The 27316-nt window shown below is 42.9% G+C and overlaps 1 protein-coding gene across 1 annotated transcript; it reads right to left on the bottom strand.

Annotated features, from left to right (window-relative positions):
- Nucleotides 1–84: 84 nt before the first annotated feature.
- Nucleotides 85–25714, bottom strand: lats2 (large tumor suppressor kinase 2). Its single transcript, XM_008431565.2, has 9 exons — nucleotides 25492–25714; nucleotides 16661–17346; nucleotides 6555–6687; nucleotides 4625–6207; nucleotides 2878–3105; nucleotides 2426–2780; nucleotides 1978–2160; nucleotides 1774–1880; nucleotides 85–1153 (listed from the first exon to the last, which is right to left on the bottom strand). The coding sequence occupies exons 2-9, from the start codon at nucleotides 16997–16999 to the stop codon at nucleotides 608–610; spliced, it is 3474 nt and encodes a 1157-aa protein (XP_008429787.1). The 5' UTR covers nucleotides 17000–17346; nucleotides 25492–25714; the 3' UTR covers nucleotides 85–607.
- Nucleotides 25715–27316: the final 1602 nt, after the last annotated feature.

Genomic DNA, 27316 nt, shown 5'->3' with positions numbered 1-27316 from the left:
TGTGCCACACTTTTCAGATTTTCATTTGAATATCTCTGTCATTCCACTTCACAATTATGTGCTGCTTTCAGTTGGTCAATCACATAAAATCCAATAATAATCTGAGGTTTGTGGTTGTCAACATGGCAAAAAGTGAAAAAAAAAAAAAAGAGGTCAAGGTTCATGCACCTGTACGTCCGGGGTTATACTGAGTAAGCTTGGCTGTGCGTGCGAGTCATTGTCTTTTTAGCTTATTTTGCAGAAGCTGTGAAAGAGACGCAATCAGTCCGTAAACAGTTTCCACCTCCCACATCGCTGTGAGTGTAAAGCAGCAGAACAAGAAGCAGTCCTCCAGGTGTTTCAATCATCCGTAAGACCGACGGTGGAAGGAATGGGACAGGAAACCGCTGGGAGAACCAGATGCAGAAAACCGGTCCTCCAGGAATAATAATAACAACAAAAACAATAATAATAATGATATTCAACTCCCGTCTGCTTCCTCTTGGTTTCTTTCTTTCTGCTGTTAGTTGGTCCCAGGTTGGAGGAGATTTGCAGTCAGCTCACCAGGGGGCGATGTGCCTCTCATCCTGCTCCTGCTTTACACAGACATGTTCGGCCTCTCCACACTCTAGACGTACACCGGCTCACACCCCTCCCGTCCCTCTCCTTCCTCTTCGTCGTCTTCCACCTCCTCCTCCTCTTCCTCCGTCTCCTCGCCCTCCTCCGGGCCTGCACCGGGGACGCTCAGGCAGGCGTCGGCCTCGGGGGGCTTCGGGTAGCGGAAGGGGCAGCCGTGGTCGTCGAAGAACCTCCGGAATGTGAACTCGTAGAAGGCGTGCTCCGGGTGCTTGCCGTGCGGCGAGCAGAGCGCGTCCAGGGTCCGGGTGCTGTCACCACTGTCGCTCCACGACCCGGGGCCCCCCTCCTCCTCCACGGGGTCAAAGTTGGACGTGTCCATGGGGTGGGCGATCTTGGGCCGGTAGGGAGCCGGCTGCTGACGCAGGTTACTGGAGAAGTCCACCTCGGAGAAGAAGGGGTGGGCCTTGATCTCGCCGGCGCCGTTGGCGCCCAGACGCTCCTCGGCGGAGCAGCACAGTCGACCGATGATATCCACGGACTCCGGGCTTAGCTTGACCTGCGGCGGCACATGGAGGGTGCTTTCCCAGTTGATTACCTGCAGAAGTGAAGGTGCAGGTGAGGTTTACTCTCACTTCACTGTCATTAAAAAGAACAAAACTCTGACCTGAACCTTCAGAGACGCATAAAGACAGTTACAAAGTCGGCCTTTTATCTCACCTGAAGAATTTTATTAATTTGAACAGAAACAAAAGTGAAGTTATTGGCTCCGGGCCAAAAGATGAGCAATCTCGAGTCAATGCACAGCTTCAGTTATAGCAGCTACAGACTTGAGATCAGGCCTGAAATCTGGGAGTAGTGATGACCTCTGACCTGAACCTTCAGAGTCACATAAAGACAGTTACAAAGTCGGCCTTCTATCACCTGAAGAACATTTCGAGGATTAGAGGACTAATGTCTCAGCAAGATCTAGAGAAACTCATCCATGTGTTTATTTTTTGTCATCATTTAAAAACTGCATTTTAGGTTTTCTTGACTGATGTTTAAATTTGTTTGATGCTCTGAAACACTCAAGTGTGACAAATACACCATTGTGTATACAGTGAACTTTGGAACAGATTCAGAGTTTTCAGTTTCTGTCTAAGCTGAATGTATAAATTGTTAAAATTTATACATTCATTTTTGCATTAATTTGGCATAAATTTTTTTCTCACTGACCTTAATCTGAGTCTCGGTGGGTGTCGGAGCGAGGAAAGGTGGTTGTCCCACCAACATCTCAAAAAGAATCACTCCCACGCTCCACCAGTCACACAACTGAGTGTAGCCTGCAAAAAGCACACAAACGGGGCGGTAAAAACAAACAAACAAAAACAAAACAAAACATGCACTTCAATAATAATAGACATAAACGTTATCGGCCACCTTTGCGCAGCAGAACCTCGGGGGCAATGTAATTTGGCGTTCCAACCAATGAGTGAGCCAGGCAGCGCTGGTGCTGCCGGTTGGCGCGCTGCTCCAGCGTCATCAGCCGGTCGCCACAGCGACAGTTGGATACGTCGTCCCAGGCGTCGCTGGGCTCCATGCTGTCCTGCCTGATGTGACTCCCTGGAGAAGGAAGATTTGTAAAGACATAAGTTTCTGAATTAAATAAATGCATAGACTAGTGGAGGAAAAAAGCAAGACTTTATTGGTGTACTTGGTATCTCAAGTGCTCAAAATCAAAGAGTTTAATAAAACTTTGAGCTTGGGGTTATAGCATCTAACTCTGCAAATAAAATACATTCGGGTTTAATTTGACTAATACTTGCACAAAAATGATTTAAAAAAACAACAAAAAGAACAAGAGCAATCTCAAACAAAGGTGGCCAACCTTTCTGGTAGTATTTGGAGTTGTGTGTCCAACGGAAGCCCGTGCAGAGGCCGAAGTCCGTCAGTTTGATGTGGCCGTCCGAGTCGATGAGGATGTTGTCGGGCTTGATGTCGCGGTGGATGAAACCCATCTTGTGGACACTCTCGATGGCCAGCGTCAGCTCGGCTATGTAGAAGCGCGCCAGGAGTTCGGGGAACACCCCCATCCGGATGAGGAGGCTCATCATGTCTCCCCCGGGGATGTAGTCCATGACGAAGTAGAGGCTGTCGCGGTCCTGGAAGGAGTAGTAGAGGCGCACCACCCACTCGTTGTCTGCTTCCGCCAGGATGTCGCGCTCCGCTTTTACATGGGCCACCTAAAAAAAACAACAACCAGGAACCAGTTAAAACTGGTGAGCTGAGCCGGTGAGGGTCGGATTGGTGGAACGGAGCACAGGTCCAGTCATGAGTCACCTGGTTGCGGTTGAGGACGTCTTTCTTGCGCAGCGTTTTCATGGCATAAAGTGCACCGGTGTCAACTTTCCGCGTCAGGCACACTTCACCGAAGGCGCCGATGCCGAGAGTCTTGATTTTGACGAACATGGACTTGTCCATTTTGGCCCGGCGCAGTCGGTTGTAGTTGGACTCCTTTTGGTTCAGCATCTTCCTCATCTGCTCCTGCTCTGCTTCCGACAGGCCAGCCTGGGGAGAGAACGTCCAAATATGACGATTCAGCCAAACTATGAGGGACAATCCATGCACTTTGGTCAATACTTTTAATATTTATCGCTGTAACAGCATTATAAGTGGATCAGACATGATTAAACGGATTAATCATGATGAATTATTGAAATAACCGACAACTCATTTAGCAATCTGGAGTTTGAGGACTCTAAAGAACAACATATTCAGAACAGTTACTAAGCCTAAACTGTACAAAAAATAAATAGATTTTGCATTAAAGAAAAACAGAGCCTTTGTCTGTAAATCTGTTCTACCCAAAACTCTTCAAGTGGTTTTAGCTTCACCTGGATCTAATTCTTTAAAAAAAAAATCTCATATTAAGAACATTTTGTTATCCTGTAAATAATCCAGTGTTTCTCCACCCTGGTCCTCACCGCCCCCCTGCTCTGCATGTTTTAGATGTGCCTCTATTCCAGAACAGCTGATTCAAATGACTGCATGACCATCAAGTGCTGCAGAAGCCTGTTAATCACCCAGAGATACAATTCAGGTGTGTGGCAGAAGGGAAACACCTAAAACATGCAGGGCAGGGGGGCGGTGAGGACCAGGGTTGAGAACCACTGGGTTAATCCAAAAACTAAATCCCAGATCAGTCCTGCACTGTGTTGATGTTAAGTCAAGCTGAGCTTTTCACATGTTGGTATTAGAAGGATTTAATTTAGCAATGCTGTGTTACTACATTTGAGGCAATAAAATGTTTATTTTGTTGTTTAGAAAAGGAATTCATGTGTTTATTTGCATCTGTAATGAAAATTTTATAATGTGCTCCTCACCCCTTGGGTGCTTTAGATTGTGTCTGCATGATCTCATCATGAGATTGGTCAAGCTGCTCTCCTATAGATCTCTACAGTGCCAGATAACAGCAGGAGAGCTTCTTGATCCTGGAGACTATCTGAGTGTTACTTCCCCAACCCAGAACTTATCTGCCCTCTTTAGCATGAAAGAACAACCCCCGATCCTTAACAATAGACAAATGGCCAGACCATCTGTGTTGGGCTCCACAGAATCCCTGATACATAACAATCAGGGATTCACACCTATTGTCCAATCAAGTCTCTCTTCTCAGACCAGAACAAAAGGAAGCCAGATTCACTGTTGGTCAGATCAGACTTGACTGACTGCTTGACTCTGTATTTCTGTTCTCACCTTGCAAGGTAGATGTATTAAATTTATTAAATCCAAAGGTTTAGATTGCCACAGCAATCCAAAATCCAAAGGTTTTAATACTTTTCTTATTTCTTCTCATCCAGACGCTTAAGTAATTTTTTCCACATTATTTAGTGTATATATTGTATAAAAAGGCTTATGTGGTTAAATAAGGAATCTGCGGAATGTGAATTTTTGTTTAAATTAATTCATTTAGTTTATATAATTCATTTTGTTTACAACTCACAACAAATGTTTGATTAATGGTTTAATCATCAGAACAAATTGATAACTAAACCAGTCGTTGAGTAGTGAGGGTGTGTCTTCTCACCTTGGACATCTCCTGTTCCAGCTGCAGCCTCCGGTTCAGTTTCTGCTGGTAGGTCTTCATCACGTTCTCGATGTGCTGCTCCATGTAGAACTTGAAGGCGAAAGGCGAGTAGGTTTTGATGCGCGACTCTCTCTTCTCCTCGTCCCGTCCGTTCTTTCTGACGGGAACGGGTGACGTCTGGATCTGTTTCTTGTCTTTCACCGCTTTCTCTGCCTTGCCCGCCTTCGTCTTCTCTTTGACCTGCTGGCTGTCCTCGGCCTTCCCGCTCCCCCCGCTGCTGCTGCTGCTGCGGCCGCCTCTGGTGGTGGCGTTGCTGAGATCTGACCCGCTGGCTCCGCCTCCTTCCAGAACCCCCGGCTCCCCCGCAGGTATGAGCAGGCTCTTTGGGTACGGTGGAGGGGGGCAGCGCGGCTCCTGGGCGGGTTCTAGCGGGTAGGACTCCTCCGGCATGTAGGGGAGGGGTTCTGCTGCGTCCGGCGCCTGAGCCGTCATCCAGCCGGGATGGCACGGACCCACTGCCGTTTTGGGCTCTGGTCTCATCACGCGGATGCTCTTGACTGGCTGTTGGATGGGTGGGGACGTCACAGCTGTGATGGTGTTTGGAGGCCCCATGGAGGAGTCCTGCTTCCCGGCGGTGGGGGGCGCAGTCATGGTCGGTCTAACGCCGTTCGGAGCAGTGGAGCGGCTGTTGAAGGAATTTGTTCTGCTGGGAACGCGCACTTCCCCTCTAAACGGGCCCTGGGGCTGGGGTTGCCTGGCTGCCGGGGTCCCGTCGGCACCCGGGGGGCCGGCCCAGTGATGCTCATACAGGTCCAGGTTGAGGCTGGCTCTGGAGGGGGTCATCATACCCTGAGGCAGGTCTGAGAACTCAGGGCCCATGGGTGGCACGCCGCCAGGGGACCGGGACATCATGTGGACCTGGTGGGACGTGGGGCTGGCCTGGCGGGGGTGGGAGTGAGAGGACAGGTACAGGTTGGCCGGGTATCCTCCGCCCGCCGACCCATTCTGAGACATCGCCCCTTTCGCCTGCATGTTGACGTAGTTGTCCGGAGGTCCCATCGGGGGCGGCTGCATCTTGTTCTGGAAGGACGGGGTCCGCTTGACACCGTATCCGGCCGGTTCCATCAGGTGCTGCCTGGCATGAGCATAGTCATAGTGCGGGCCCGGGACGGGTCCCCCTGGTGGCTGTGGCTGGAGCTGCTGACCAGCAACGCCGTAGCTCATCATGGGCCCGTGCTGCTCCATGCCGCTGGGGTAGGCCTTCTGCGGGGCGCTCGGTGGGTACATGGCGCTGCCCGGGTTGCTCTGGGTGGGCATCACTGGAGGATAGCTGCCCATGCTGGGGGGCCGGCCCATCGGGTTGCCCATAGCTGGGCCCTGAGCTGAGCTCGAGGGGGGCATCATGTAGTTTATGACGGGGGGAGCGCCCATGTAGACTCTGGTCAGGTCGCTCTCAGGGCCGTAACCTGCTGCCCCGTCATACATCTGAGCCCCCATCTGATGATACGGAGGCAGGGCGCCGGCCTCACCCGGAACCTCTAAAGGGGGACGGTGGTCCATCCCCTTCGGCATGCCGGCTTTTCCTTCAGCGGAAGAGAAACATCGTTCATTACATCCTGTTCAGCATCAACAGTGTCAGCTAATACAACAGACCCAAGTGAAGTCGGCTGCCTCCATCGTCTTGAAATTAAATTAGTGTCAAACTATGCCACACAAATTGTAGCTGCACAAACACAGCACAATTAACTTGCATCAATTTAGTTTGTTCTGTTCATATGGGAATAGAGCTGGTTTCTTAACAATCACAAACTATTTTTGCTGCACAAACCTAGAACAAAGTTGGACAGCAGTTCTGTTAACTTGAAGACGTTTGGTGGGGCCAACTACACCAGATGTAGTGAAGAGAAACAGAGTCCAGTGGTGTTTGTACCTGGTGAAGTCTGCTTGATGACCCGAACAATGAGCTCGTTGCGTGGGTCAAGGTAACCCATTTTACTGATGTACTCCAAGGCCGCTTCGATATTCCTGCTTCCAGTCTGCTTCAGCGCCCGCACTGCCATTTCCTGACGAAAACAAACACACAGGGACATTTATTATTGAGAAATTTGGTCATTACAATTAAATGTTTATTGATCTTTGAGAAAATGTTCTTTCATCACTATGACACTATCAATATATTACTTGAAAATGGTCTCAAAACAACATTATTGTTTATCACAATAATTTCTGGGACTATTTATTGTCCATCAAAGTTGGTTATTGCATCAGGCCTATTTGTAATCTCTCTCCGACTTATTTTGTGTGTTGCAAAACAAACAAAAAATCCAACCAGGTCCTGTTCTAAGCCCTGATCTGATATTTGATGACTAGGAATAGATTTAATTTTGAATCTCTAGAAAGAGATTTAATTTTGGAGATAAAGTATTTTGAATTCGAATTGAATTGAATCCAAGAGGATCTGGTTAAGGTATTTAGATGAGCATGAAATCTTTTCTTATTCATCATTTGACTTAATACCACCTGGTAGCACTACCACATACAATAAATCTTCCAATATTAAGTTTTTCTACAAGATATCTCAGGAAGATCTTTAAGTAGACACATAAAAATATAAACAAAATGTGTTTGCTCAAATTAAGTATTAGTTTTTATTCATTTTTAGATTTATATTTTTGATATTCTAAAAAAAAAAACAACATATTTTGAGTTTACAGTTTTGTTTTTCAGCATTTAAGTACACTATATGTTTGAGGATTTCAAAGTTGACCCAAATTGATAGTTACCGTTTTCCATCGTAGCGCAGCTCTACTCAACCACACATGGAAATAAGCATCGTTTACATGAATATACTAAGCATAAAAAAGATGCTCATTAGCACATGAGTTTCTTCTGTGTGCTTTGCTGTAAAACACCCGTCCTATGCTTGTGTGGATGTTTGCCACAAATCTCTTGAAATGTTGGGAATGGGGAGCAGCCAACACAGAGATGCTTTCATGTCGGCTTAACAACAGTAAACAGAGAGGCAGAGTGCTAGGCAGCAAGAAATGTGGGGCCACACCCAGGTGAGGAAATCCCCTCAAATGGCATATGATCTCACTTCAGGCACATTTCAATGCCTGGCTCCTGCGACAAAGTCGCTCAGGTGCCCCTGCTGGCCACAGGCAGAAACAGCAGCAGCTGATCCACAGGGAATATATACATAGAAATATGTCTAAATATATATTTTTACTGCGAAACTGAAACAAAGTGACTAGGAGGATACCTAGGAAGAAAAGAGAATCCGTTTTCTTTGTTCTGTACAATGAAGGGAATGATGCCTGGAGACACGTCTTCCCCCAGGAATGCTTTCCTGACTCAACTTTCTGCTTCTTCTCAGTCAGGCTGGCAGCTTGCAGTTGCCAGCAGGAAACTAAATCCAATCTAAATTGTTTAAAAGCGCGGCTCGCTTGTAGGCACACTGATCAGAGAGCCAGGAAACGTCAAGGTCGTGCTCCTTCTGTACTTTCTGTAAACTGTGTGTGCCACATTGTGTGAGTTTACTGGACCCTGCCATACCGTCCTCTCCCACGCTGGCATGCACCTTTAAATCTCAGGGCTCACCACGCTTACACATCAGTGTTTACACGCCGCTTCCTGTGTGTGTGTGTGTTTGCTGCATTCCTGCGCGGCCTGAGGAGAGCGTCAGCTGCCAGAGCCGCCCTGTTGCTGTCACATTTTGTCCTGTGTTTTTTTTTTCTTTTTAAAGCCACGTTTGCTCTGCGCTTTCTGGCGATACGTTTCAAAGGTTACACCAGACCGACCAACGGAGAGACTGTGGGAGTTTTTAGAGCTTTTGAAAAGTGAGATTGAGTTTGAAGAGGGAGAAACACAAAAGACGACAGGAAGCAAAAGCAGCGATGGTTTTTGTGATGAGAAACTGAAAAAGTTTCTTTCAGTAAACTCTGGGGAAAATATTAAAAATAAAATCTGCTATAAAAAAGTACTTCAAAGTGTTGTTTAAAAAAAACATGCTCGAAGTGTCTCCTTGATGAAAGGATTATAACATTTCAATAAAATAGAATATGTAGTCTGATGACATTAAAGCAGGGATTAAACACTTTTCATTAAACCCTCATTTCTGTCTTTAAAAAATTAACTCAACAAGTTGTTGCTAGGTAACCAACCTTTTTTGTCTAGCTGTGAGAGGTTGAGCAGCTAAAGCCTTTCCTCTGCCTACATCTCCCAGAATGCTGAGCGGTTCTGGATCAGAGTTCAGCGAAATTATTCTATTCTATGTCTTATCAATTGATATTGATCCTGTGTGCGTGGTGGTATATATTTTTATTGATGTGCACAGAACATCACCGGAGCTGAGTTTGGAACATTAGACTGTAAAAAGAAAAATGATAAAAGACGGTTCACCAACTGTTTTTTGTTTATGCGTCTTTTCTCCTGAAACATGACCAACTGGTTCCTGATTAAATTCTTCATTTGCAATTTTATCATTATCATCATTAACTTTTCTTTTATATATCAGCCATAGTTGAAACAAAGTGGTGAACAACGTGAGATAAAGCATAAAAATAAAGAGACAAAGCTAATAAGCACACAGTAATGGCTTACAAACTCGATTCAGAAACAAGGCTCCGACTTCCAAGAACATTGTCTAAATTTCTGCTTAAACAAATGAAATGATGTCAAAATATCAATAAGGAAACTTATCAATGTCATTGTGTTCTCCTAGTGCAACACTAGTTTCCTGTGAAATCCTTTTATTCGTGTCAACAGGGGGCATCAGTGAAGCACCATCCTGAACACAGACGGTGCATAGACGGACTCAATCCCAACAAAAACCAAAACATGTTTTTCTGCTGCTGTCATCTTCTGTCTTTCCATCTCATCTAAAATATTCAAACCGTCACATATTCCATAATCTGTAATCTGGCTTTAATCAGGTCCAGGTTTAGTAGAACCACCATAACAGCTCCTCTTTCTCTCCTCCCTCCGCCCCCTCTGGATGTGGGCCGGTCTGCTGACCCTGGTCGTCATGGCGACAGATGTGTCTCGCTCAAATTCTTCGGCACAGGAAGCAGGAATTTGAGCTATTTCCGATCTGGACAGAGTCTCTTTTTCTCCCTTTCCCTCTGTCGTTCTCATTTTGAAAATAACCAGGCCGCATTTTGCACCCTTGTCATAACAGTCCGAGCGCCGCGAACCACCGACTTATCCCAAACGCATAATCACTGGCCTGCAATTTCTACCAAAAGATGCCCAAGATGCAGTGGCAGGCAATCCCAAGAGTTTTCCCCTCTGTAAAACATTTCCCAGAGTATCCTTGATTTTTAAGCCTTGTTGCTGACCCAGATCAGACTTGACCCCAGAAATCAAAGCCACGTGAATGGCAATCAGGAGTCCAAATGGTGCGGTCTACCCTCTCTTCCTCATTATTGAAACATGTGCAAAGAAATATTTAAGGTATTACATGTTATGACAGAGTGAATCCAGGGATGCCTCATCCTCTGTGCAAACATACATAACAAAAAAAAGAAAAACAATGTTGAATCACACGTCGAACGCCTTAATATGCTTGGTGACGAGCCAGATTCCTGTCGGGGCCCAAAGTTCATCCTGAAGGTCCGGAAAAGGTTCGGCTTGGAAGGTCAGGGAAGAAAATGTACAGAAGTCATCAAAAGCTTCCCTTCGTTTCACTTCCTGGATTTTCTTGTCATTTTGATGCCTGGCATGCCACCCCCACCTCCCACTCCCTCTCAAAGACATTTCCTCCTTTAAAAAAAAAAAAAGATTATGTAACGTGCCACATTGGTATATAATCTGCAGCTGGGAAACGGCAGGAAAGCCGAGAAGCGCTGATGGGAGATGGCCTGAAAAACGAAGGGCCATCTGAAGAAGAAGAAGTGACCGAGGCGGTACAAGGATTACTCTCACACATCGTCCAAAGTAGAAAACTAACGGACCGTTTCATCCGACTGCATTTGACATTTATTTACATGTTATAAAGCACAGCGTTAATCCGCTGCCAAAAAAAAACACAGTTTTCTGTTTGGAAATGTTTCTGGTCACATAAAATGCAAAAGGAACAGCCACCAATCAGAAATGTAACATTACTGCACAGTAAGAACTAGAAAAGCAGGTGTTTAATTCCACATTTTCAAGTCAGACATCATAAGACAGAGGAAGATGGACCCCTGGTTCTGTTGGGCTAAGACACCACGGCCGCCTATAAATACCTGAAATCCACCAATACTTGAAAAACAAAGGTTCTAATTTTTTTGTTTCAAAATTTGTTTTTCAATTTTAGCATGTTTATTTCCCCCACTCACTTCCTTCCTTGAAAATTGATTAAAACACTTGAACTCTTTCTGTAGGTGCTGTGGTAGCCTCACACCCTTGTTTCCTGCCATTTTAGAGCGTTAAGTTTGTTTCTTTCATATTCCTTTTGTTGAGCCATCTTAAAAAAGAAACATCAACAAAACAATCCAAGAGACACCAGTCCACAGGAAAAAACAGAGCCAAACACCCTGCGGTGGCGTCTGACAGACAGAGGAAGAGGAGGAGAGGCGACACGTTGGGCGGTGACTAGACCGGAGCAGGAGGAACTGTTCCACCCTGCTGCCATTGAATATTCCCTTCCTGTTTGGACTGACTGGGCCGGGCCTGCTCTGCTCCATTCACAATCGTGGCAGTAATGGAGGTCAGCTAGCGAGTGCGAGCGGCAGAGGAAATGGAACCGACGTGCTCTTTGTGCGGATGACCGACTGAAATGCTGGATAAGCAATAATGTGGCGTAGGTGATACGACAGATGAGCGTGTGGTTCCTTTAAAAAGGCCGAGGTCAGGGACAAAATGTAACAGCAGTATGAGTTTTTGTAAAAAACCAAAAAAAAACAACAAAAAAAACAGGTTACATCACTGAAACAAATAGCAGAACCAGCCAGGCCTCGGTTGGGTCCCTGTATCCACATGTAGCAAAGGTTTGTAGAGTTACTGTTTCACAGCAGCTAAGCTAATCGTTGGTTTGGCTGAAATTTTAACTTTTTCTTAAATGAGATGCCAAAGTTTTCCTGGGTAGCAACTTAGGACTATCCTGATGCACACTGCAGGTAAGCTGGCTGAAACAAAGATACACATATCTAGGTCAAAACTTGGCATTTTGTCCTCAACAGGCGTTTTGAAACAAATCGTAAAGTCAGTGGATCTTTGTTGTACGTTTTTGCAAAATGTTAAAGCTAACATTTCTGACCGCTGATGGATTTCAGCTGGTGTCTTGGCTTTCCGTAACTTTTTCTACCTTCTATTCTTTTTCTCTCTGTTGTTTTACATTATTACACTCAAGTTAATATCTTAACTTATTTGTTTTGGTTTCTTTCTGTGCAGGGATTACATGTCAGGTGTTACCAGACTTCATCTCAACAGCACCATTAAGCTGGGTTTAAGCTAGGTCTATAGCAGACACGTTGAGCTGGACGCAGCATGACGCGCGCCAGCAGGGCCGACCCCATCCCCGAGCGTTGGCCTCGCATGCTGCAGCATCACCTGGTCATGCACCTTGCGTCACCGTTCACACAAACTGGACAATTTGGTAGGTGCCCTGCACTGGTATCTATATTCATCGCTTCTATGAGAGCTCATTTGATCAGAAACATACTCTATAAACGCCATACCGCTGCCTGAGCTTGCACGCGCCAAACACGAAGATTTAAAGCATCCAATTCAGCTTTTCTAAATAAATCAACTATCAAAAATTGTGGTGCGTTCAATTATTTTACCAGTTGCATCTATCAACATTTCCAGAGCAAAAATATGTCATGACACAAGCTCAATAATTAGAATGTCTTCTTTTCTACCAAAGTTTGAAACAAAATCCTGCTCCAGGTTTTGATTCAGAAACAGTACATGACAACTACTCAAGAATTTCTGCAAATTTCAGGTGGACAAAAGATTAAATCACCTACCATCCCTCTGGGATTCTGGTCATTTTACTACCAGCTCAGATTTGTTGCTAATCAAAAACAAGAAAAACATCAGATTTTTTATTGTAAACAGCTGTGGTTCTCTTGATATTCTAAAACCCAAGAACAAACAACAACAAAACACGACATTTTTTTAAATGAAAAGCACCCAATCCAGATGTGGAAATAAAGGCGCAGAGGAAAAGTCCCTCAATCAGCAAACACTGGACAAGCAGCGGGTTTCTGTGTCTGACAAGCTGTGAACAATTTGCCTGCTCCTATTTTTCTTCTTCTTCTTTGTATTGCTGTGACGGGCTTGAGTGGGGGCATTTTTCACATACCACACTCGATCACAAGGGCTTTTAACCACAGATGCCCCAGATCTTAACTGGACTAACAGCATTTTGCTGGGACAGTCTGATTTAATCAGACAGCTTAGTCACCCTCTAAAAATGCCTGACTTTCTTCAATTTCTTCACCTCCCAAAGCAGAAAATGCTGAAAAATGAATACTTTTGAGAGTTTCCCTCCCAATGCATATGCAGGCATGCAGAAATTAGAAACAACACAAACTTCCTCATTCAACATAAAGATGCAGCCCGATTAAGGGTAAAATCTTCAAAAGTATTCAGGTTCATGTTTTAAACTTTTAGAAATTTAAACAGCTTCCACTCAACTCTGCGGTGTAAAACAGACCTCAAGTTTACTGGCATGCCTCACTTCTTCAGGTTGGACGCATAGCGGTGGGGGTGAATGCCAAACAGCCCCGTTGAGAAATCCACCTGATGTTTCAATATTTCAACATGGGTTACGTAACCGAATCACTATGCGCTTGGCAGGGGGGACTTGTATTGTGTCGTGTCTAAGAGCACAGGGCGCTCAAGTGTTTCGCTTTGGAGAATGCCTGGCTGGAAAAAAAACAACTCTAAAAATCTGAATGATTAAACTTTAGATTTGGGAGTTGTGTTTAAAAGCTGGCAGTCACTCCACAGGTTTTTACTTGAGGCAGAATTTAAATTTGTTTATTGGCCCACTAGTTTCGGCTCTGGATCTTACTGACTGGTTTACAACAAACTGCGAGACACCTGCGTCTCCGCCGAGACAGAGGCTCCAGGTAACTTGTTGACCTCTGGGTAATTTAACCCCATCTGTGGGATTTTAATTCACCCCAACTCTATAATTCAGGAGCCAACATCCTTTTAGGTAGCTGCTAACTGAGCTCAACAAACCAGCGATGGAAATGATAAAATTCAAGGTACCAGTCCAATGTCTGTAGATCTCATCTATTAGCTCTAAACCAGGTCGCAGAAAGAACCCTGGGACTTCCCAGTTCCCCAAAAGAGATGCTTCTCATTTCAAAATGGGACAAAGAAGAGAACACACCAATTAAATAATGGAGAGAGCTGCCACGTCAGAGAATGGCTGCAAGGAAGTAGTTACTCGCCTAAACTTGGGCAAATCTACAGTCATTAAGAAGTTTACTGGAACCAGAACAAAGTAATAAAAACTCAGACTAGAGACAATAATCATAATTTTGTGGCAATCACCAGCTTTGGGCTCAGGAGGAAGTAGGGGTTTGACCTAAAACCGGTGAATCCCGGCTCCACCCGTCCTTGGTCAAGACACTTCCAGCACTTTGTCTGCTGGCGGTGGTGCTACAACGTAGCTTACCACATCGGTGTGGGAATGAGCGAAACACCAGAAGTGCTTTGAAGTCCTTAGACTCAAAGCGCTACACCGGTACCAACCCATCCATAGGAAGGAATGTCGGTGTATAGAAAAGAGAGTTCCCTACAAAACGTGGAATCACAATGAATTCGCTCATTTCAGTGAGTAATAAAATCTATACAGCCATTTCTAAAGTATTTTGTCCGCTGCAGACCCTTGTAATTGTCGTTACCTAGTTGGTACGGGTCGGCTCAGCTCTACTCTCCACACAACTGGTAACTATGAGGCAGCAACATCCTCCAAAAACAAAAAATTTTAAAAAAATCTAGGCTTAGCCCAACATTTAGAAGAGAATGATTGTCCAACTGAAAATATGGTACGAGTTTATGGGGTAGGAGTTCATAAGTTTCTCACTTCTTCCTACTCCTTTTCGAGTGTGTTAAGTGGAATTTGTGAAAGATGAACAGTAAATGTGCAATTTGTTGTCTGTTGGTACAAAAAATATGTATTTTTCATTCCTTGTTCACGTGTGTTATTTATTTCATACAGCTACCATGTTCAGAATAAATAAATAAATGATTTCCCAGCAACTTATTAGTCAGGAGAACATCTTTTCTGTATGTTTTGTCAGCAGCACATGACCTGTGACAACCGTTTACATGAGGCAAAGAAGGAAATCAGAATTATGTTCATTATGCAGGTGTGCACAAGGTTGTACGGTGACATACTGGTGTTGAACTCTAGAACATTTGTACAAGAAAACTTTATTTTTTAAATGTGAATTGTGACGCTCTTTTGTTTTGTGGGTAGATAGTGTCTTTTGTTCTTTAAAAAAAGATGATTTAAAATATCTAGCTTTGTCTCATATGTGAGAGATGAATGACAGTGAATGTCTATAGATTTGTAGAAGTGTTTCTCCCATTAGTTCATATTTACACACTTTTTGAGTTAAAAGAAATAGAATGGAAAAAGTAGCATTTAGAAAAAAACCTGGAAAATTATAATTTAGGAAAACAGATTTCAGATGACCCTCTGATTATGGCAAATTACATTTACTCTTTATGCAACTAAACATAAAGCAGCATTAAAAAGTTTTGCAACCTTCAGTGGTCATTGATTGTACATTAGGTGCAGAGGCTGCGTCGTGCTACAAAAGGTTAGACTTCAGTCACTGTAAAATATTTCCACATAAATAATCACAAAGCTCACGTCTTAAGCAGGCTTTAACATTTTAATTATATTGGTTTGGCTCGTGATGAAATAGCAGCCTATGAGTTTAACTTTGCTGTGATCCACTCATCCTTGTTCTTGTTAAGTTAATGAACGACGCGTCACACAAGACGTGGTTTCCCTCGACTTCTCTCCAGGTTTCTCTGACCTCGTTGTAAATACTTTACCTGAAACTGAGAATAGCCGATTTTGAGACTTTTCCAGTACAAACAACCACTGAGATTCTGCTACTGGGAAAAGATTGGACTGTTCCACTGGTCGATGTCAAGTAGTCAGAGTCTGGTTAGCAGCTCTGGTGCCTGTCTAATTCAAATGACCCCTTTAGCACAGCTTGTGTATTCTCATGCACCCCCAACCACACAGCAGACAGATGGATATTTTCTATTCATCTTCATAACAAAAGTGTTTTTGTAGACCAGGAAGTCGCACAGGAATCTCCCAAGAATGTAATCGTGTCAAATCAATAACAAGCCAAGTAAAACAAAATCCTCTTTGGTTAAATATGTAGGTGTTGGATCAGAGGAGGCTGATATGGACTTAGATTTGTATTACAGTATTTTGTGGCATTATTGTGATAATAAACATGATAAGAACTATTTTTTTTTACCATTTTTCTAGGTAATTGTACAGCTCTGATTGCCTGACACAGCACAAATGATGCTCTTGAAAAACACACCTATTTGTAATTTGCTTCTTAGGACAGCAGCAGTCGCATAAAGAAGTGTGATTTGTACATAGTAAATGTATTGATATCTATCGATACTCTCATTGAACAAAGAGCAAGTTTCCCCCAGAAAACTTGCTTAGCCTGGTGTTTGGGTGCTAGGTCATTCATCCAGCAGCTTGTCGTCTTTCAGAGTTAAAAAATGCTTAAAGTTGACAGGAAATTTTAAAATATCACTTGATAATCATGAAAGATTAATACCTGAACACCAAATACAAAGTCTTAAAAAATGCAAACATTTAAAAAAAACTTAAATAAACAAGTAAAGCCTGGTGGCCTGCCAGGCTTATAATACACTGGTGGAAATCCTGAAAGAGTGGAGAAAGCACCAAAACTAACAATCCCGACAGGTTGGGGGGTTTTAAACATTAATTGGAACTTCTTGTGACAAAGTTAAATGAAAATTCTTATCAAGTCAAGATATTTATCACGATAAATGACAACGATGTGATTTGGTCGGGTTTACCTGGTCGCAGCCAGCGTTGACGAGCTCCTGCAGCATCTGCCTGTTCACCTCTCCGGCCTCCCCCGACTCGTTGGCGAACGGCATGAGGGACCTGCGGATTTCTCGCAGGGCGCTCTGGTAGTTGTTGAACTTCTGCGGCGGCCGGAGCTGCTGCTGCCGGTTGGCCGTGTCCTTCCCGCTCTTGGAGTCGGCCGGCCTGCTCCCCTCGGACCGGGAGCTGCCACCGTGCAGCGCCTGGCTCACCAGCTTGGCCGGCTGCTTCAGGCCCTCCTTGATCTCCTGGAGCCTCTGCCGCGTGTTGCCCACATACGGGGCAGCTGGGAACGTCTTGGGCCTCATGGCCTCAGTACTCCCCCACCCCCCACCCCCAGGCAGGCACCTACTCTAAAACGGGGGAGACTACCGCACACCAACTGGCACTCGCTCAACTGGACCCTCTCCACCCGGCTGACCTAAATAGATAAAAGGCCTCCAGGAGCTCAGCGCAGAGGCCCGGATTTAGAAGCCCGCCTCTTGTGTCGTTTCCCTCTGACTGTGCTTCTAATTCCTGATGGAGCAGACGGAGGTGATCCTGGATACTACAAGCATTCCATGGTGGGAGCCTCAGGCTCGGGTTGCAGCTTGTTCCGGGAAATGCAGCCGCGGTAGTAGGCAACGCAGAGCCAAACCATGATGCCAGTGTGCGCCTGTGGAGGAAGAGATGCAGTGAGAACGTGCATACTGTGGTCATACGTCATGCTTATTATGGTCTATCTGAACAAACGGTGAAATGAGGAGCTCGTCTCTGAAACACAAGGATGCTGTGACTTGACTGAAGACTGACAGAGACAGTAGCTACAGGTTATAGGGGAAGTATTATACGTTTTCCAGACACATAGTGCCAGTTTATAGCATGATCAAGTAAGTATGTTGCCTTCAGTTCTTAGAAAAATGCTATGTCAAATGATAAAGGAAATTTATCACCTTGAAATTGGGATTCTGTCTCTTTAAAAACTCCTGCTCCTTCTGAAACTCAGCTTTCAAAAAGTCATCATCTCTATTAACCCTTTAGCAATGTTTTTATCAGTGTTGAACTGAGAAGCAGCTCATATATTGAGCCCACCAGATACACAGATCCAGCAGGTGTTTGCTAATTGCTGCTGGCTAGTCGGAAGGAGCTGAGTGGGGGCATTGTGGAGGATGTCTACTCTGTAAGGTGGAAGCTCTGATTATTGGAATCTGCAGCCCAGAGGAGGAGCTTCATCCTCAAAGGCGGGGCTAGGTCCACTCAGGCGTTTTGCACAGATGAACGGTTGCCATGGAGATTAAAGGATTTCTCAAACATACTTGAAAGTATCAAAGCAAAGGGAATAACATTATAACATGACGTAAAACAGAAAAAATAGGAGTTGATTTTACATAACACTGCTCCTTTAAAGAACATTATGTAGCACCATCAGGCATGCTGGCATTGGGCCCAAAATGTCTCAACTTCCATATTTGACCTAGTTGAATATGTTGTTACCTGGAAACCAGCGAGTCACATTCTATATCAGTGGTGTTTAAGGGTCTGTGCATAATTCAGGAATATCAGCGGTCATAAAGACTTAGTTGCACAACTGAACTGCAGTGACTGCATACTTCTGCAGCGCGGTCATTGGTGAACACCCCTGTGAGAGCGTAGCAAGCCAGCCAGGAGTCACAACAAGTCAGCAGTCCTCCCAGAGCCGACCCCTTTTGGCTGTTCTGCTCTACGGCGTTTATGGACATTAAACACCACCTGACGGTCTTATCTGAAGAAACATACTCTGGATTCTGCCACAACAGAGTTACTCCTCCGGGGTGGTTGGGATGACATGTGGAAGGGCTGCACGTGTTTCTGTCCAGGGGCCTCATGTTAGCAAAGAGGTGAAATACTTGCAATGCAAGAATTAGGAGAACTCATTTCTGCATAAACAGCAGAGGGAGCAGGAGGTCTTGAAGCAACTTGGTTTCTAATTCATGATGACCCAGTTTACGTTATTTTAAAACTTTCAAGTTCTAATAATTTAATAACAAAACCTCCCCAAAGCTGAATCAGCAACTGTATAAAAATATCTTTAGTTATAAAACAGTATCTGTTTGGGGCGATACGCCTGAACAGAAGCAGTTACATTTGTTGAAACCTAAGAATATTGCACCATCTGTAAAACACGGTGGTGGCAGAATTATGGACAGGTTATGTTCCGCTGCCAATCAAGAAGGGTTACTACCCCTAGTTTGTTTAATCTGAAACTAATAAACAGCTGCGTGGTTGAAACTTGGACACAACAGGAGAACGAACTTCACGAAGGCTAAAAATATTTCCTGGCTGCCTTAAAAGATACTAAATTCTGTCGGTACCAGAAAAAGATTCCTCTTCTAACTACATAAAAACAGCAGTAGCTTTACAGCAGGTCTACAGTGTTCTGTTATGCAAACTTTGCAAAGAGCCACACATGGTTCCAAGAGCAATTCTGCAATAAACATAACCACCTGACTGTGCTCTATAACATTACACTCCAATAAAGACTGAAGGGAAAGAAATAGCATTACTCTGAGCTTTAAGAGCCACAGCCAGCTGTTTTACAGCCAGTCCATTTCACATTGGACTCCCTGGTTAGCTCCACTCTGAATGAGGTGCCAAACTTACACCATGTGCACAATTATTAACCCCTTAACCGTCACCCTAAAGTCAATGGATCTGTGAGGATACCAGTGTCATCGTGACAGATAAGGGGTTGACGCAAGGGAGAGTTTTGATAATTATTAGGCATATTTTCTAACTTCAAGTTGGATGAAGTTAAATGCTTGGTGGATTTTAGCATAGCAGGTGATGTGCATCCGTTTAGTGATTGAGGTTGGGGCCTAAGGAGGCCAACAACCTACATCAAGGTGTGCATAATTACTAGGCGCCTTCTTTTCTTAGACAAAATGGGCTAAAAGTTTCTCAAAGGGATCAAGGACTCTTGAAATTGCAAAGAATGGGGTCTGATTGGGATGTGATCACAGAACCACCAAACATTTTGCTGCAAATAGTCAACAAGGGCCCCAAGAAATGTGTTGAGAAAGAAAGACCCAAAATATCTGCCAAGGACTCGAGGAGAATCAAGACTTAAGAAGGCGATGACTACCAAAAAGCCATCATCTTTCACCTCTGAGTCATTCCATAATTGCAACTTAAGTGGAGTAACTAGAAAATGTTCAGAGCTCAGCGACATGGCCAAGGTAGGGAAGGCTGAACTCCCAACGCCTCTGAACAGGACACTTAAACTGAACGGTCTAGACTGGGCCAAGAAATATCTGCCTGATTTTTCAGAGGTCCATCTAGTCCGTTAAGAGCGACTCTTAACAGACTAGATGGACGGCCTTTAGGTGGATCAGAAACTTGCACAGAGCTCTAATTTCAGTCCGACGCCTGCAAGCTGGAGGTGGGGCATTGCTATAGGATAGTATTATTAAAGACGAGTTAGTAGCAGACTTTCAGGTTGAAGATGGACTCAAAATCAACTCACAAACATACTACCAGGTTTTAGAGACACTTCCTTCAAGCAGTGGAACGGGACGAAGTCAACTTATGCAGTACAACGCCAACTTATGCAGTACAACGCCAACCCCATTCCTCACCTGACCTGAACCCAACTGAGAACTTGTGGGCAGTTCTTAAAAGAAGAATGGAGAAAATTTCCTTCACAGCGATAGATTTAGCAAAAACTCAATATCATCAATGCCTCCAGTTACTAGGCTGAGGAGTTATTACTTTCACACTGGGAAAAGTTGGTTTGGATACCTATTTTTAACCTAATAAAGGAATGAATTTGAAAGCTGCACTTTCGCATTTACTAGAGTAATTTCAAAGTAAAAATATTTTATTTACAACATGCATTTGATAGAAAGTCAGAAGCGAAATAAGCCTTGTAAAACGATGCTGGAATGGGTTATCATTACCATGATGGACTGATCAGTGTGATTTGGGTCTGAATACGGGACATGTTTCATCAGCCAAGACTCTGTGTTCAAGGAAATCTTCTAAAGCTAATGAGCTTCACTTAAAGGGATCCAACTATCCCATTTATAGCTTTGCTTTAGTTAAATTTAATGCCTCTCTTTTCTTTGGGATTCACTTGGCTGAGTTTCACATCAACGATCTCCTCCAGTCCTCCAGGCAAAGAACCCCAAAGCTGACAGATTGGTTTCCCAACCGCCAAACTGATTTATCTCAGACAAAGAAAGCGCCGGATTAAAAAAAAATCCCCCTCTGGCAGCAACGCAGACACATTCATGATATTAGTTTTAATGGGTTTCGCTCTGTCTGAAGATGGCTGACAGGTGGAGCAGTCAAAGAATTTTATCGGACTATTACGCTGACATGTGGGAATAAATGATGAGCCGGAGGTATTTCCACAGGCAGAGCGGAGACTTTCCGCATCAAGACATTCTTGTTTCTTGACACTGGAATAATCACAAGGATTATATCAAGATGGTGGAAATCCTCAACATTTAAGAGGCCAGTAATAATAAAGGCTCATATTGGGGTTTATTAAAGTGTCTAAGCTGTAAAACCACGACTTCATTCGTTTGACCATTTAAAAAAAAAAAAAAACGAAAACCTACGCATAAATGGATAACAAAAAACCAGTTTATTAACACTTCATAATTTATACTCCAACACCTTACCAGACTCACTTCTTAGTTTACTGTGCAGATTTCACAACAGGTGATTATACATCAGTCGTGTGAAACAATATGAGCCTCATGCTGCCTTACAGGTTTAAAGGAACTGTGTGAACATGTTCCTGTAGTTCACGTGAACATTCTTAGATCAGCTCTAATTCGTATCGATACTACTTGAACTTGTCCAATTGCTGGATAATCCTACATTTAATGGAGATTCCATAAAACAGTCTGAACTTTGGTTCCATCATTCGGTTTGTAAAAGCTCAAATAGTTGCAGTTTTGCTCCTCTGATTAGAATCTTAACCAAACCATCTTTATGAGCCACGTCGTCGCCAATGGAAACCCAAATTTAAGACGGTCTAAAGTCGGCTTTTTTTTTTTTTTTTTTTTTTTTACAATTTGTGGCCAATATGTTAAAAGCAATAAATTATTGTTATGTTATAGCTATAAAATTCATTTGTGGGAAACTTCTTATATTTAATTTCTTCTTTATATATTTTATCCACAATTGGTACTTCTCTAGACTTTTTAAAACATCATAGGAATCCTCCCTATAAAGAAATGTTTTATTAATCATAAAACAATGCAATTTTTATTCTTCATTAAAGTACATCACTACCAAACTACATGACATTCTTAAAAAATTAGTTTCTACTTTTGAGAAATGTCTGTATTTAGGGTGATTGAAATTGAAATAAATTAATAAAAAAAAGGCTTTAAAGGTGAAAATTAGTTATTCTTAATTCTTCAGTGGAGAGTTTGGGTGCTAAGTGAGCAAAAGCTGACCTACTTTTGACAATCATGTATTTGTGAAAGCATTGAAATTGTTGATCTGCATCAAGCAACAGAAACAACTCCTATTTGACTCAAATAGTAAATGACGCATCGTGTATAGAAACTGGCAAAGAATCGCAAGGATGTGCAATAGAAAACTTTCCAGCACCCTCCACAACACGTGGTGCTCCTGGTAAAGTCAAAGAAAAAAAAGAACTTTAATCAAGCTAAGAAGTGGAAATAATGACAAATCCATCTTACGGTTGCTGTTTTTTTGCACTTAAAAAAATAAGATTGTGAGATTTCCAAGCTTACTGAAATGACTCGAGCAAAAACAGATGAAAAGGAGTTTATTTTAAATAAATACTGGTGTTATTCTAACTCTTGTTTAATTTCTATGATTACTTTTACCCATATTAATTTTTTATGACACAGCAGTGTCATTAAGGCACTCCGTCCTGCATGCTTTAGATGTTTCCCTGCTTCAACACACCTGATTCAGATGAAAAGATAAATAAATAACGTTACCTCAGTGTAACATCAGATCGAGATATCTAAAACAGGAAGTCTGAAAACGGTTTCTGCAGTGTCCTAAACCGTAAAGAGACTCCACGCTGCCATAATGTGCACAGACACATGGAAAATATTATTCCTTTTTATAAATATATCAGCCATACTGCCACTGCCTGGAGCAACAACCCCAGCAGATGCAGCGGCCAAACATAAAAAGCTCCAGAGTACACACCCACCCCTTCTCCTCCGCCTCCCTGGCAGTCTCCATCCCTCTGGGCCGTTTCTGAGAAGGACACAGCCCTCACTGTTTGTACAGATAAACTCTGGACAGACAAAAAAAAAAACATTTTCCTTTTATTCGATTTTTTTTTTTTTTTTTGTGCCTCCGCCTCAGATATGGCCGGGTAGTGGAGTAATCTGGGGCTAAGCGGTATAAATGCCCCCCCCACCTCTCACTCTCTCCCTCCCAATCTCCAGGATCTCTTGTCTCCATTCCTGTGATGCTTTAAGCGCCGCGTCCGAGCGATGAGCATTCCATTCCACAAGTAACTACAAGTAAAATACCACGCCGCAATCATGGGACGTCCTGTGCTGCTGACCAAAATACAGACCCTCAAACCGAGCAAAGAGCGAAAAACACGAACGGACGACTTAAACCTGGATGCAGGTGAGAGGGGAAAGAAAAATATCCACAAGAAAAGAAAACAAAAAAACATTACATGCAGGCATATTTTCACATTTAATGCAAACATCCCAAACCTCATCGTCGTACAAAATGTTTCATTTACCTCAAGTCTTTTCTCAAATAACTTTAGTAACATAGTGACGACTTTTTTTTTTATAACAACAAGCCCACAAAGCAAACTCCCCATGAATCCATGTTTGTTGCAGTTTACATAGTTGCCACTAGGTGTCAATGTTAGTCAAAGAGCTTTGGCTGTAAACGGTTAAAACTCACAAAGCTAAAAGAATAAAAGAAGAGCATTTCTTAAGTTTTGATGTATTGACGCACTCAAAAAAAAAAAGACAGAAACTGCCGTCTCAGTCCAAATATTCAAGAACCTGCAAAAATATTAAAACAAGATAATTTCCAGCCTCTTTGCTTCTGTTGCATTGTGGGATGTGAAGAGGACAGAAGTAACCAGAGAACCAGCCATAGCAGACAGATGTGGACACATCGTGTCACAATAAAAACCATTAAACCATTGTTGTGGTTCTCAAGCTGTGGTGCAAGAGCCACTGGTGGTACGTGGGTCGTCATCAGAACTTAAATCTAGCAATCAATTCGCTTTGGTCCAGATCTACTTAGAACTTTTTAACAAATACGCTCAGGGGCAAAGCCAGCTGAAGTTAGCAATTCAAGCTAATAGCGTATTTCTTTGCATTTGGTACATTTAAACGATGGAGCAACATGCTCCCTCAAGGAGGTAGGTGCAGTTTGTATGCGTGTTGTTGGGTGACAAATATAATAAAAATGAACTATTTTAAAAGGTAGCCATGATGGATTTTGAAGTTGGGGTCAGCAAAAAAAATAAAAAATAAAAAATAAAAAATGGCCGCATTTCCTCACATGGAATTCTGGGTTTGTCAGATTATTTTGAACTTTGATAAATTAAAGAAAAACAGCATCTTGCGACCCATCATGCAGTGAGAAGATCTGTTTTTGTGAAAACGATGAGATGCATCAATCCGCCTGTTAAGAGATCGGATTGGACCGTTTCCCTCCAATGGCTTTGACACACAACTGCCATTTTAAAAATATAAACAAAACAACCACCAAAACTGACTTCTTTTTAAATTAGATAAATGTTAAAATAAAAAAAAAATTAAAAAAATCACATCCACAAAGAAAAGAAAAAGTATTTGGCAGGTTGAACCTCAAACCAAACATCAGTACAAGCCAGGAAAAGTCTAAGTGTTGTGATAAAAGATGCACCAAACTAGCAAACTCCAGACTTATAATACTATTGCTTTAAAATGCAGTTATTACAGGAATGATAAACTGTTTAAAAAAAAAAAAGCTTGAGAGCCAGTAGGGACTGATTGTTTCAGTTTCAGTCCCAATTTTACAACAGACATCTGAGCAGAGGCAGCCTGAGCCTCCGTATGTAAACACTTAAGAGCTCAGTGATTCCTGCGGATGCTCCCTGACAGGCTACCTTTAAACCTCACAGGGAGCTGCTGCAGAGGCACTCTGCTGCTGCTGCAGCTCCAACAAGTACAGATGTGACACCAACCAGCTCCATTAAACACAAATACAACATATCTGAGTGGGAGAAGACTACACAATACAACAACTGGCTCAAAAAAGAAAATAAATCACAATTAAGTGAGGTTATTTTAATCCAGTGAGGTGTCATGTTCATTTAAAGGTAGCATTAAGTTAAAGCTAAACGGAGATTGAAGGAAGATTCAACATTTTGCATATCGATTCACTTTAGTGTTACTGAAGAAGTAATTGTTCACAAAAACTGTTTGGGCTTTACTGTAGTAAAGTTTAAACATTTGTTTCCCAGACTTTAAAAAAAAAAAAAAAGAAAGAAGAAAAAAGTAATATTGTTTTTTTTCCTTCGGTACCCCAGATATGAGAGGTTTTAGGAAGCCCCGTGGCCTTCTCCACTGTACCCCAGGCAGGGCTGGAGGGGGAAGAGAGAGGGGGCAGAGCGAAGCTACGCATTCCAGGGCTGGAAAAAAAAAGGAAAAAAGGAGGCTGTTCTGGTAGCCCCCCAAACAGGCTTAAAACTCAATGAAAACACGTTTTACATTCTTAAACCGTACCACATCCTCAACGAAGGAATTACTTTAGCAACGAGTCGCGAAATATGTCACACCACCACTCCCCTTCCCTGAAAAAGTAACTCTCAACTTACCATGTGATAGAAGGAATAAGGAAAAGTCAAGACTGGGGTGCAAATTCCGTTAAAAGTCGACTTTTGAAGGCCGCTAAGCGCCGACACAGAGCGGAGGAGGTCGGAGAAGACGGAGCAGCGGGGTAAATATGATGAAATGAGCCTCCATTTTCTGCCTAGACTCCAGGCAGGATCAGAAATGCAGCACAAAGTTGGACACTCGCTGCATTGTTAACATTCCACAGGTCACGTGACGGACCAATGCACGTCAGCACCGGAGCAGAGATCGTGTATTAGGAGAAACATTCACTCCGCCTATGATTTGCTGTTGTTAAATCACAATCCTTCAGCCAGATGTGGCGTAGTGAAATATAGAAACGTTATAAACAGAGAATAATGAAAATAAAAGGGAAATGTTATAAAATGTGAGTAGATTAGTTCGATGAAAAAAAATCTTAGTTTAAAAGATTTGGTTTTCTATTCTATTTCAGATTTTCACATATATATTTTTATTTATAAATTGCTTTAAATAAAATTGGCATATTTATTGGCATAGACTTTTTCTATGCCAATATTTCTACATTGGCATAGAAAAATTGTCATTTTTGGGAGTTAAAAAGAAAAAAACCGTATCTTTTAAATGAATTACTGGACTGAATTTGACCTTGAACTTGGATAAAAATTTACACCTTTATATCCTTGTCTATTTTAAGACAAAACGTTTTGTCTGTGTCAGATAACCTGCATCAGCAGCTGTAATTAGCATTAGCATAGCATATACATTACATTATGCAACTGCCAGCATCTACAGAATAATATCAGGACAGAAGTGGGAGTCTTCAGGTTTCTTTATGAAAGCCTCCATTTAGTTTTAAATTAAGCGTTGGAGTGAGCCTTCTTCATTTTTTCCTATCTGACCGCACATACTCGAGGTGGAGCCTCCACGAGCATTTGTTTTCTCTTTCATAAATTAAAAGAAATCCATACATTACTCAGTCACTCCACTTCGGCCACAGAGGGAATATTTACCAATCTGTCAGAGACAACACGACTCTGAGAAATCCACGCCTCTTCAACCTATTTTTGTTTCACCAAACACAGATGAGGAGCACAAACGCACTTCTAAAATAAAAACGCAGTTTTCAAAAGGCAGATACAGAGTTGTGCCAAACTTTAATTTCCAGTCACGGAGGCCACATCACAGGAGTCAGGGTGAAACTTTAAACTTTAACAAGGAAGCACATAAAGTCAGAACAGAAAGGGTACAGGATGAACATGTTCAATTCGATTGGAAAAGCTCCTTTTATTTTGAAACTAGCTCATCAGGAAAGAATGGTGTTTCTAGGAACTATAACCCCCCTTTACAGAAACCTAATGAAAACTGGTCTTACAAGTGTGTGACAGACTTTCCCCAGTATCTCCCTCTTGAGCAGACAGCCCGAGGTGCACAGATGTGAGCGGATGCACTCTGAGCCCAAAACTGCTTCTGCCTACGAACTTCCACCTGCTGAAACTCAGCAACTGGACCGAGTTAGCCAGAGTTTCCCTGGGTGAAAAATCTTTCCAAATCCACTTTAAGACCTGATTTCCAGACGTTTTCCAACAGGAATGACCAAAAATAAACTCTGTGTCTAGTCAACCAAGTGGATTACGCACACATTGCTTTAGTGGACAACAAGAAATGTAATTTACGAATGAATGCCAGAGTTGAGCAAATGTCTAAAAAGGGTACAAAGCTAGCTATGCAACACTAGCTATTTGTAGAAAACAATGATCTGCAACATCTTCACAAACTAAGGCACAAGAAATGCAAGAAATTGTTTTTTTTATATTAGGTACCATGAAG

This window comes from Poecilia reticulata, linkage group LG2 (genome assembly GCF_000633615.1).
Source record: "Poecilia reticulata strain Guanapo linkage group LG2, Guppy_female_1.0+MT, whole genome shotgun sequence".
Classification (NCBI taxonomy): Eukaryota; Metazoa; Chordata; class Actinopteri; order Cyprinodontiformes; family Poeciliidae; genus Poecilia; species Poecilia reticulata.
This window is presented reverse-complemented; position numbering and strand designations above follow the sequence as displayed.

Excerpts from the sequence above, each read along its gene's own strand:
- lats2 (XM_008431565.2), bottom strand. The coding sequence starts at position 16,999 with ATGAGGCCCAAGACGTTCCCAGCTGCCCCGTATGTGGGCAACACGCGG. Across the intron at positions 6,208-6,554 it reads CATCAAGCAGACTTCACCAG|GAAAAGCCGGCATGCCGAAG; the intron begins GTACAAACACCA and ends CTTCCGCTGAAG. Across the intron at positions 1,154-1,773 it reads CCACCGAGACTCAGATTAAG|GTAATCAACTGGGAAAGCAC; the intron begins GTCAGTGAGAAA and ends TCACTTCTGCAG.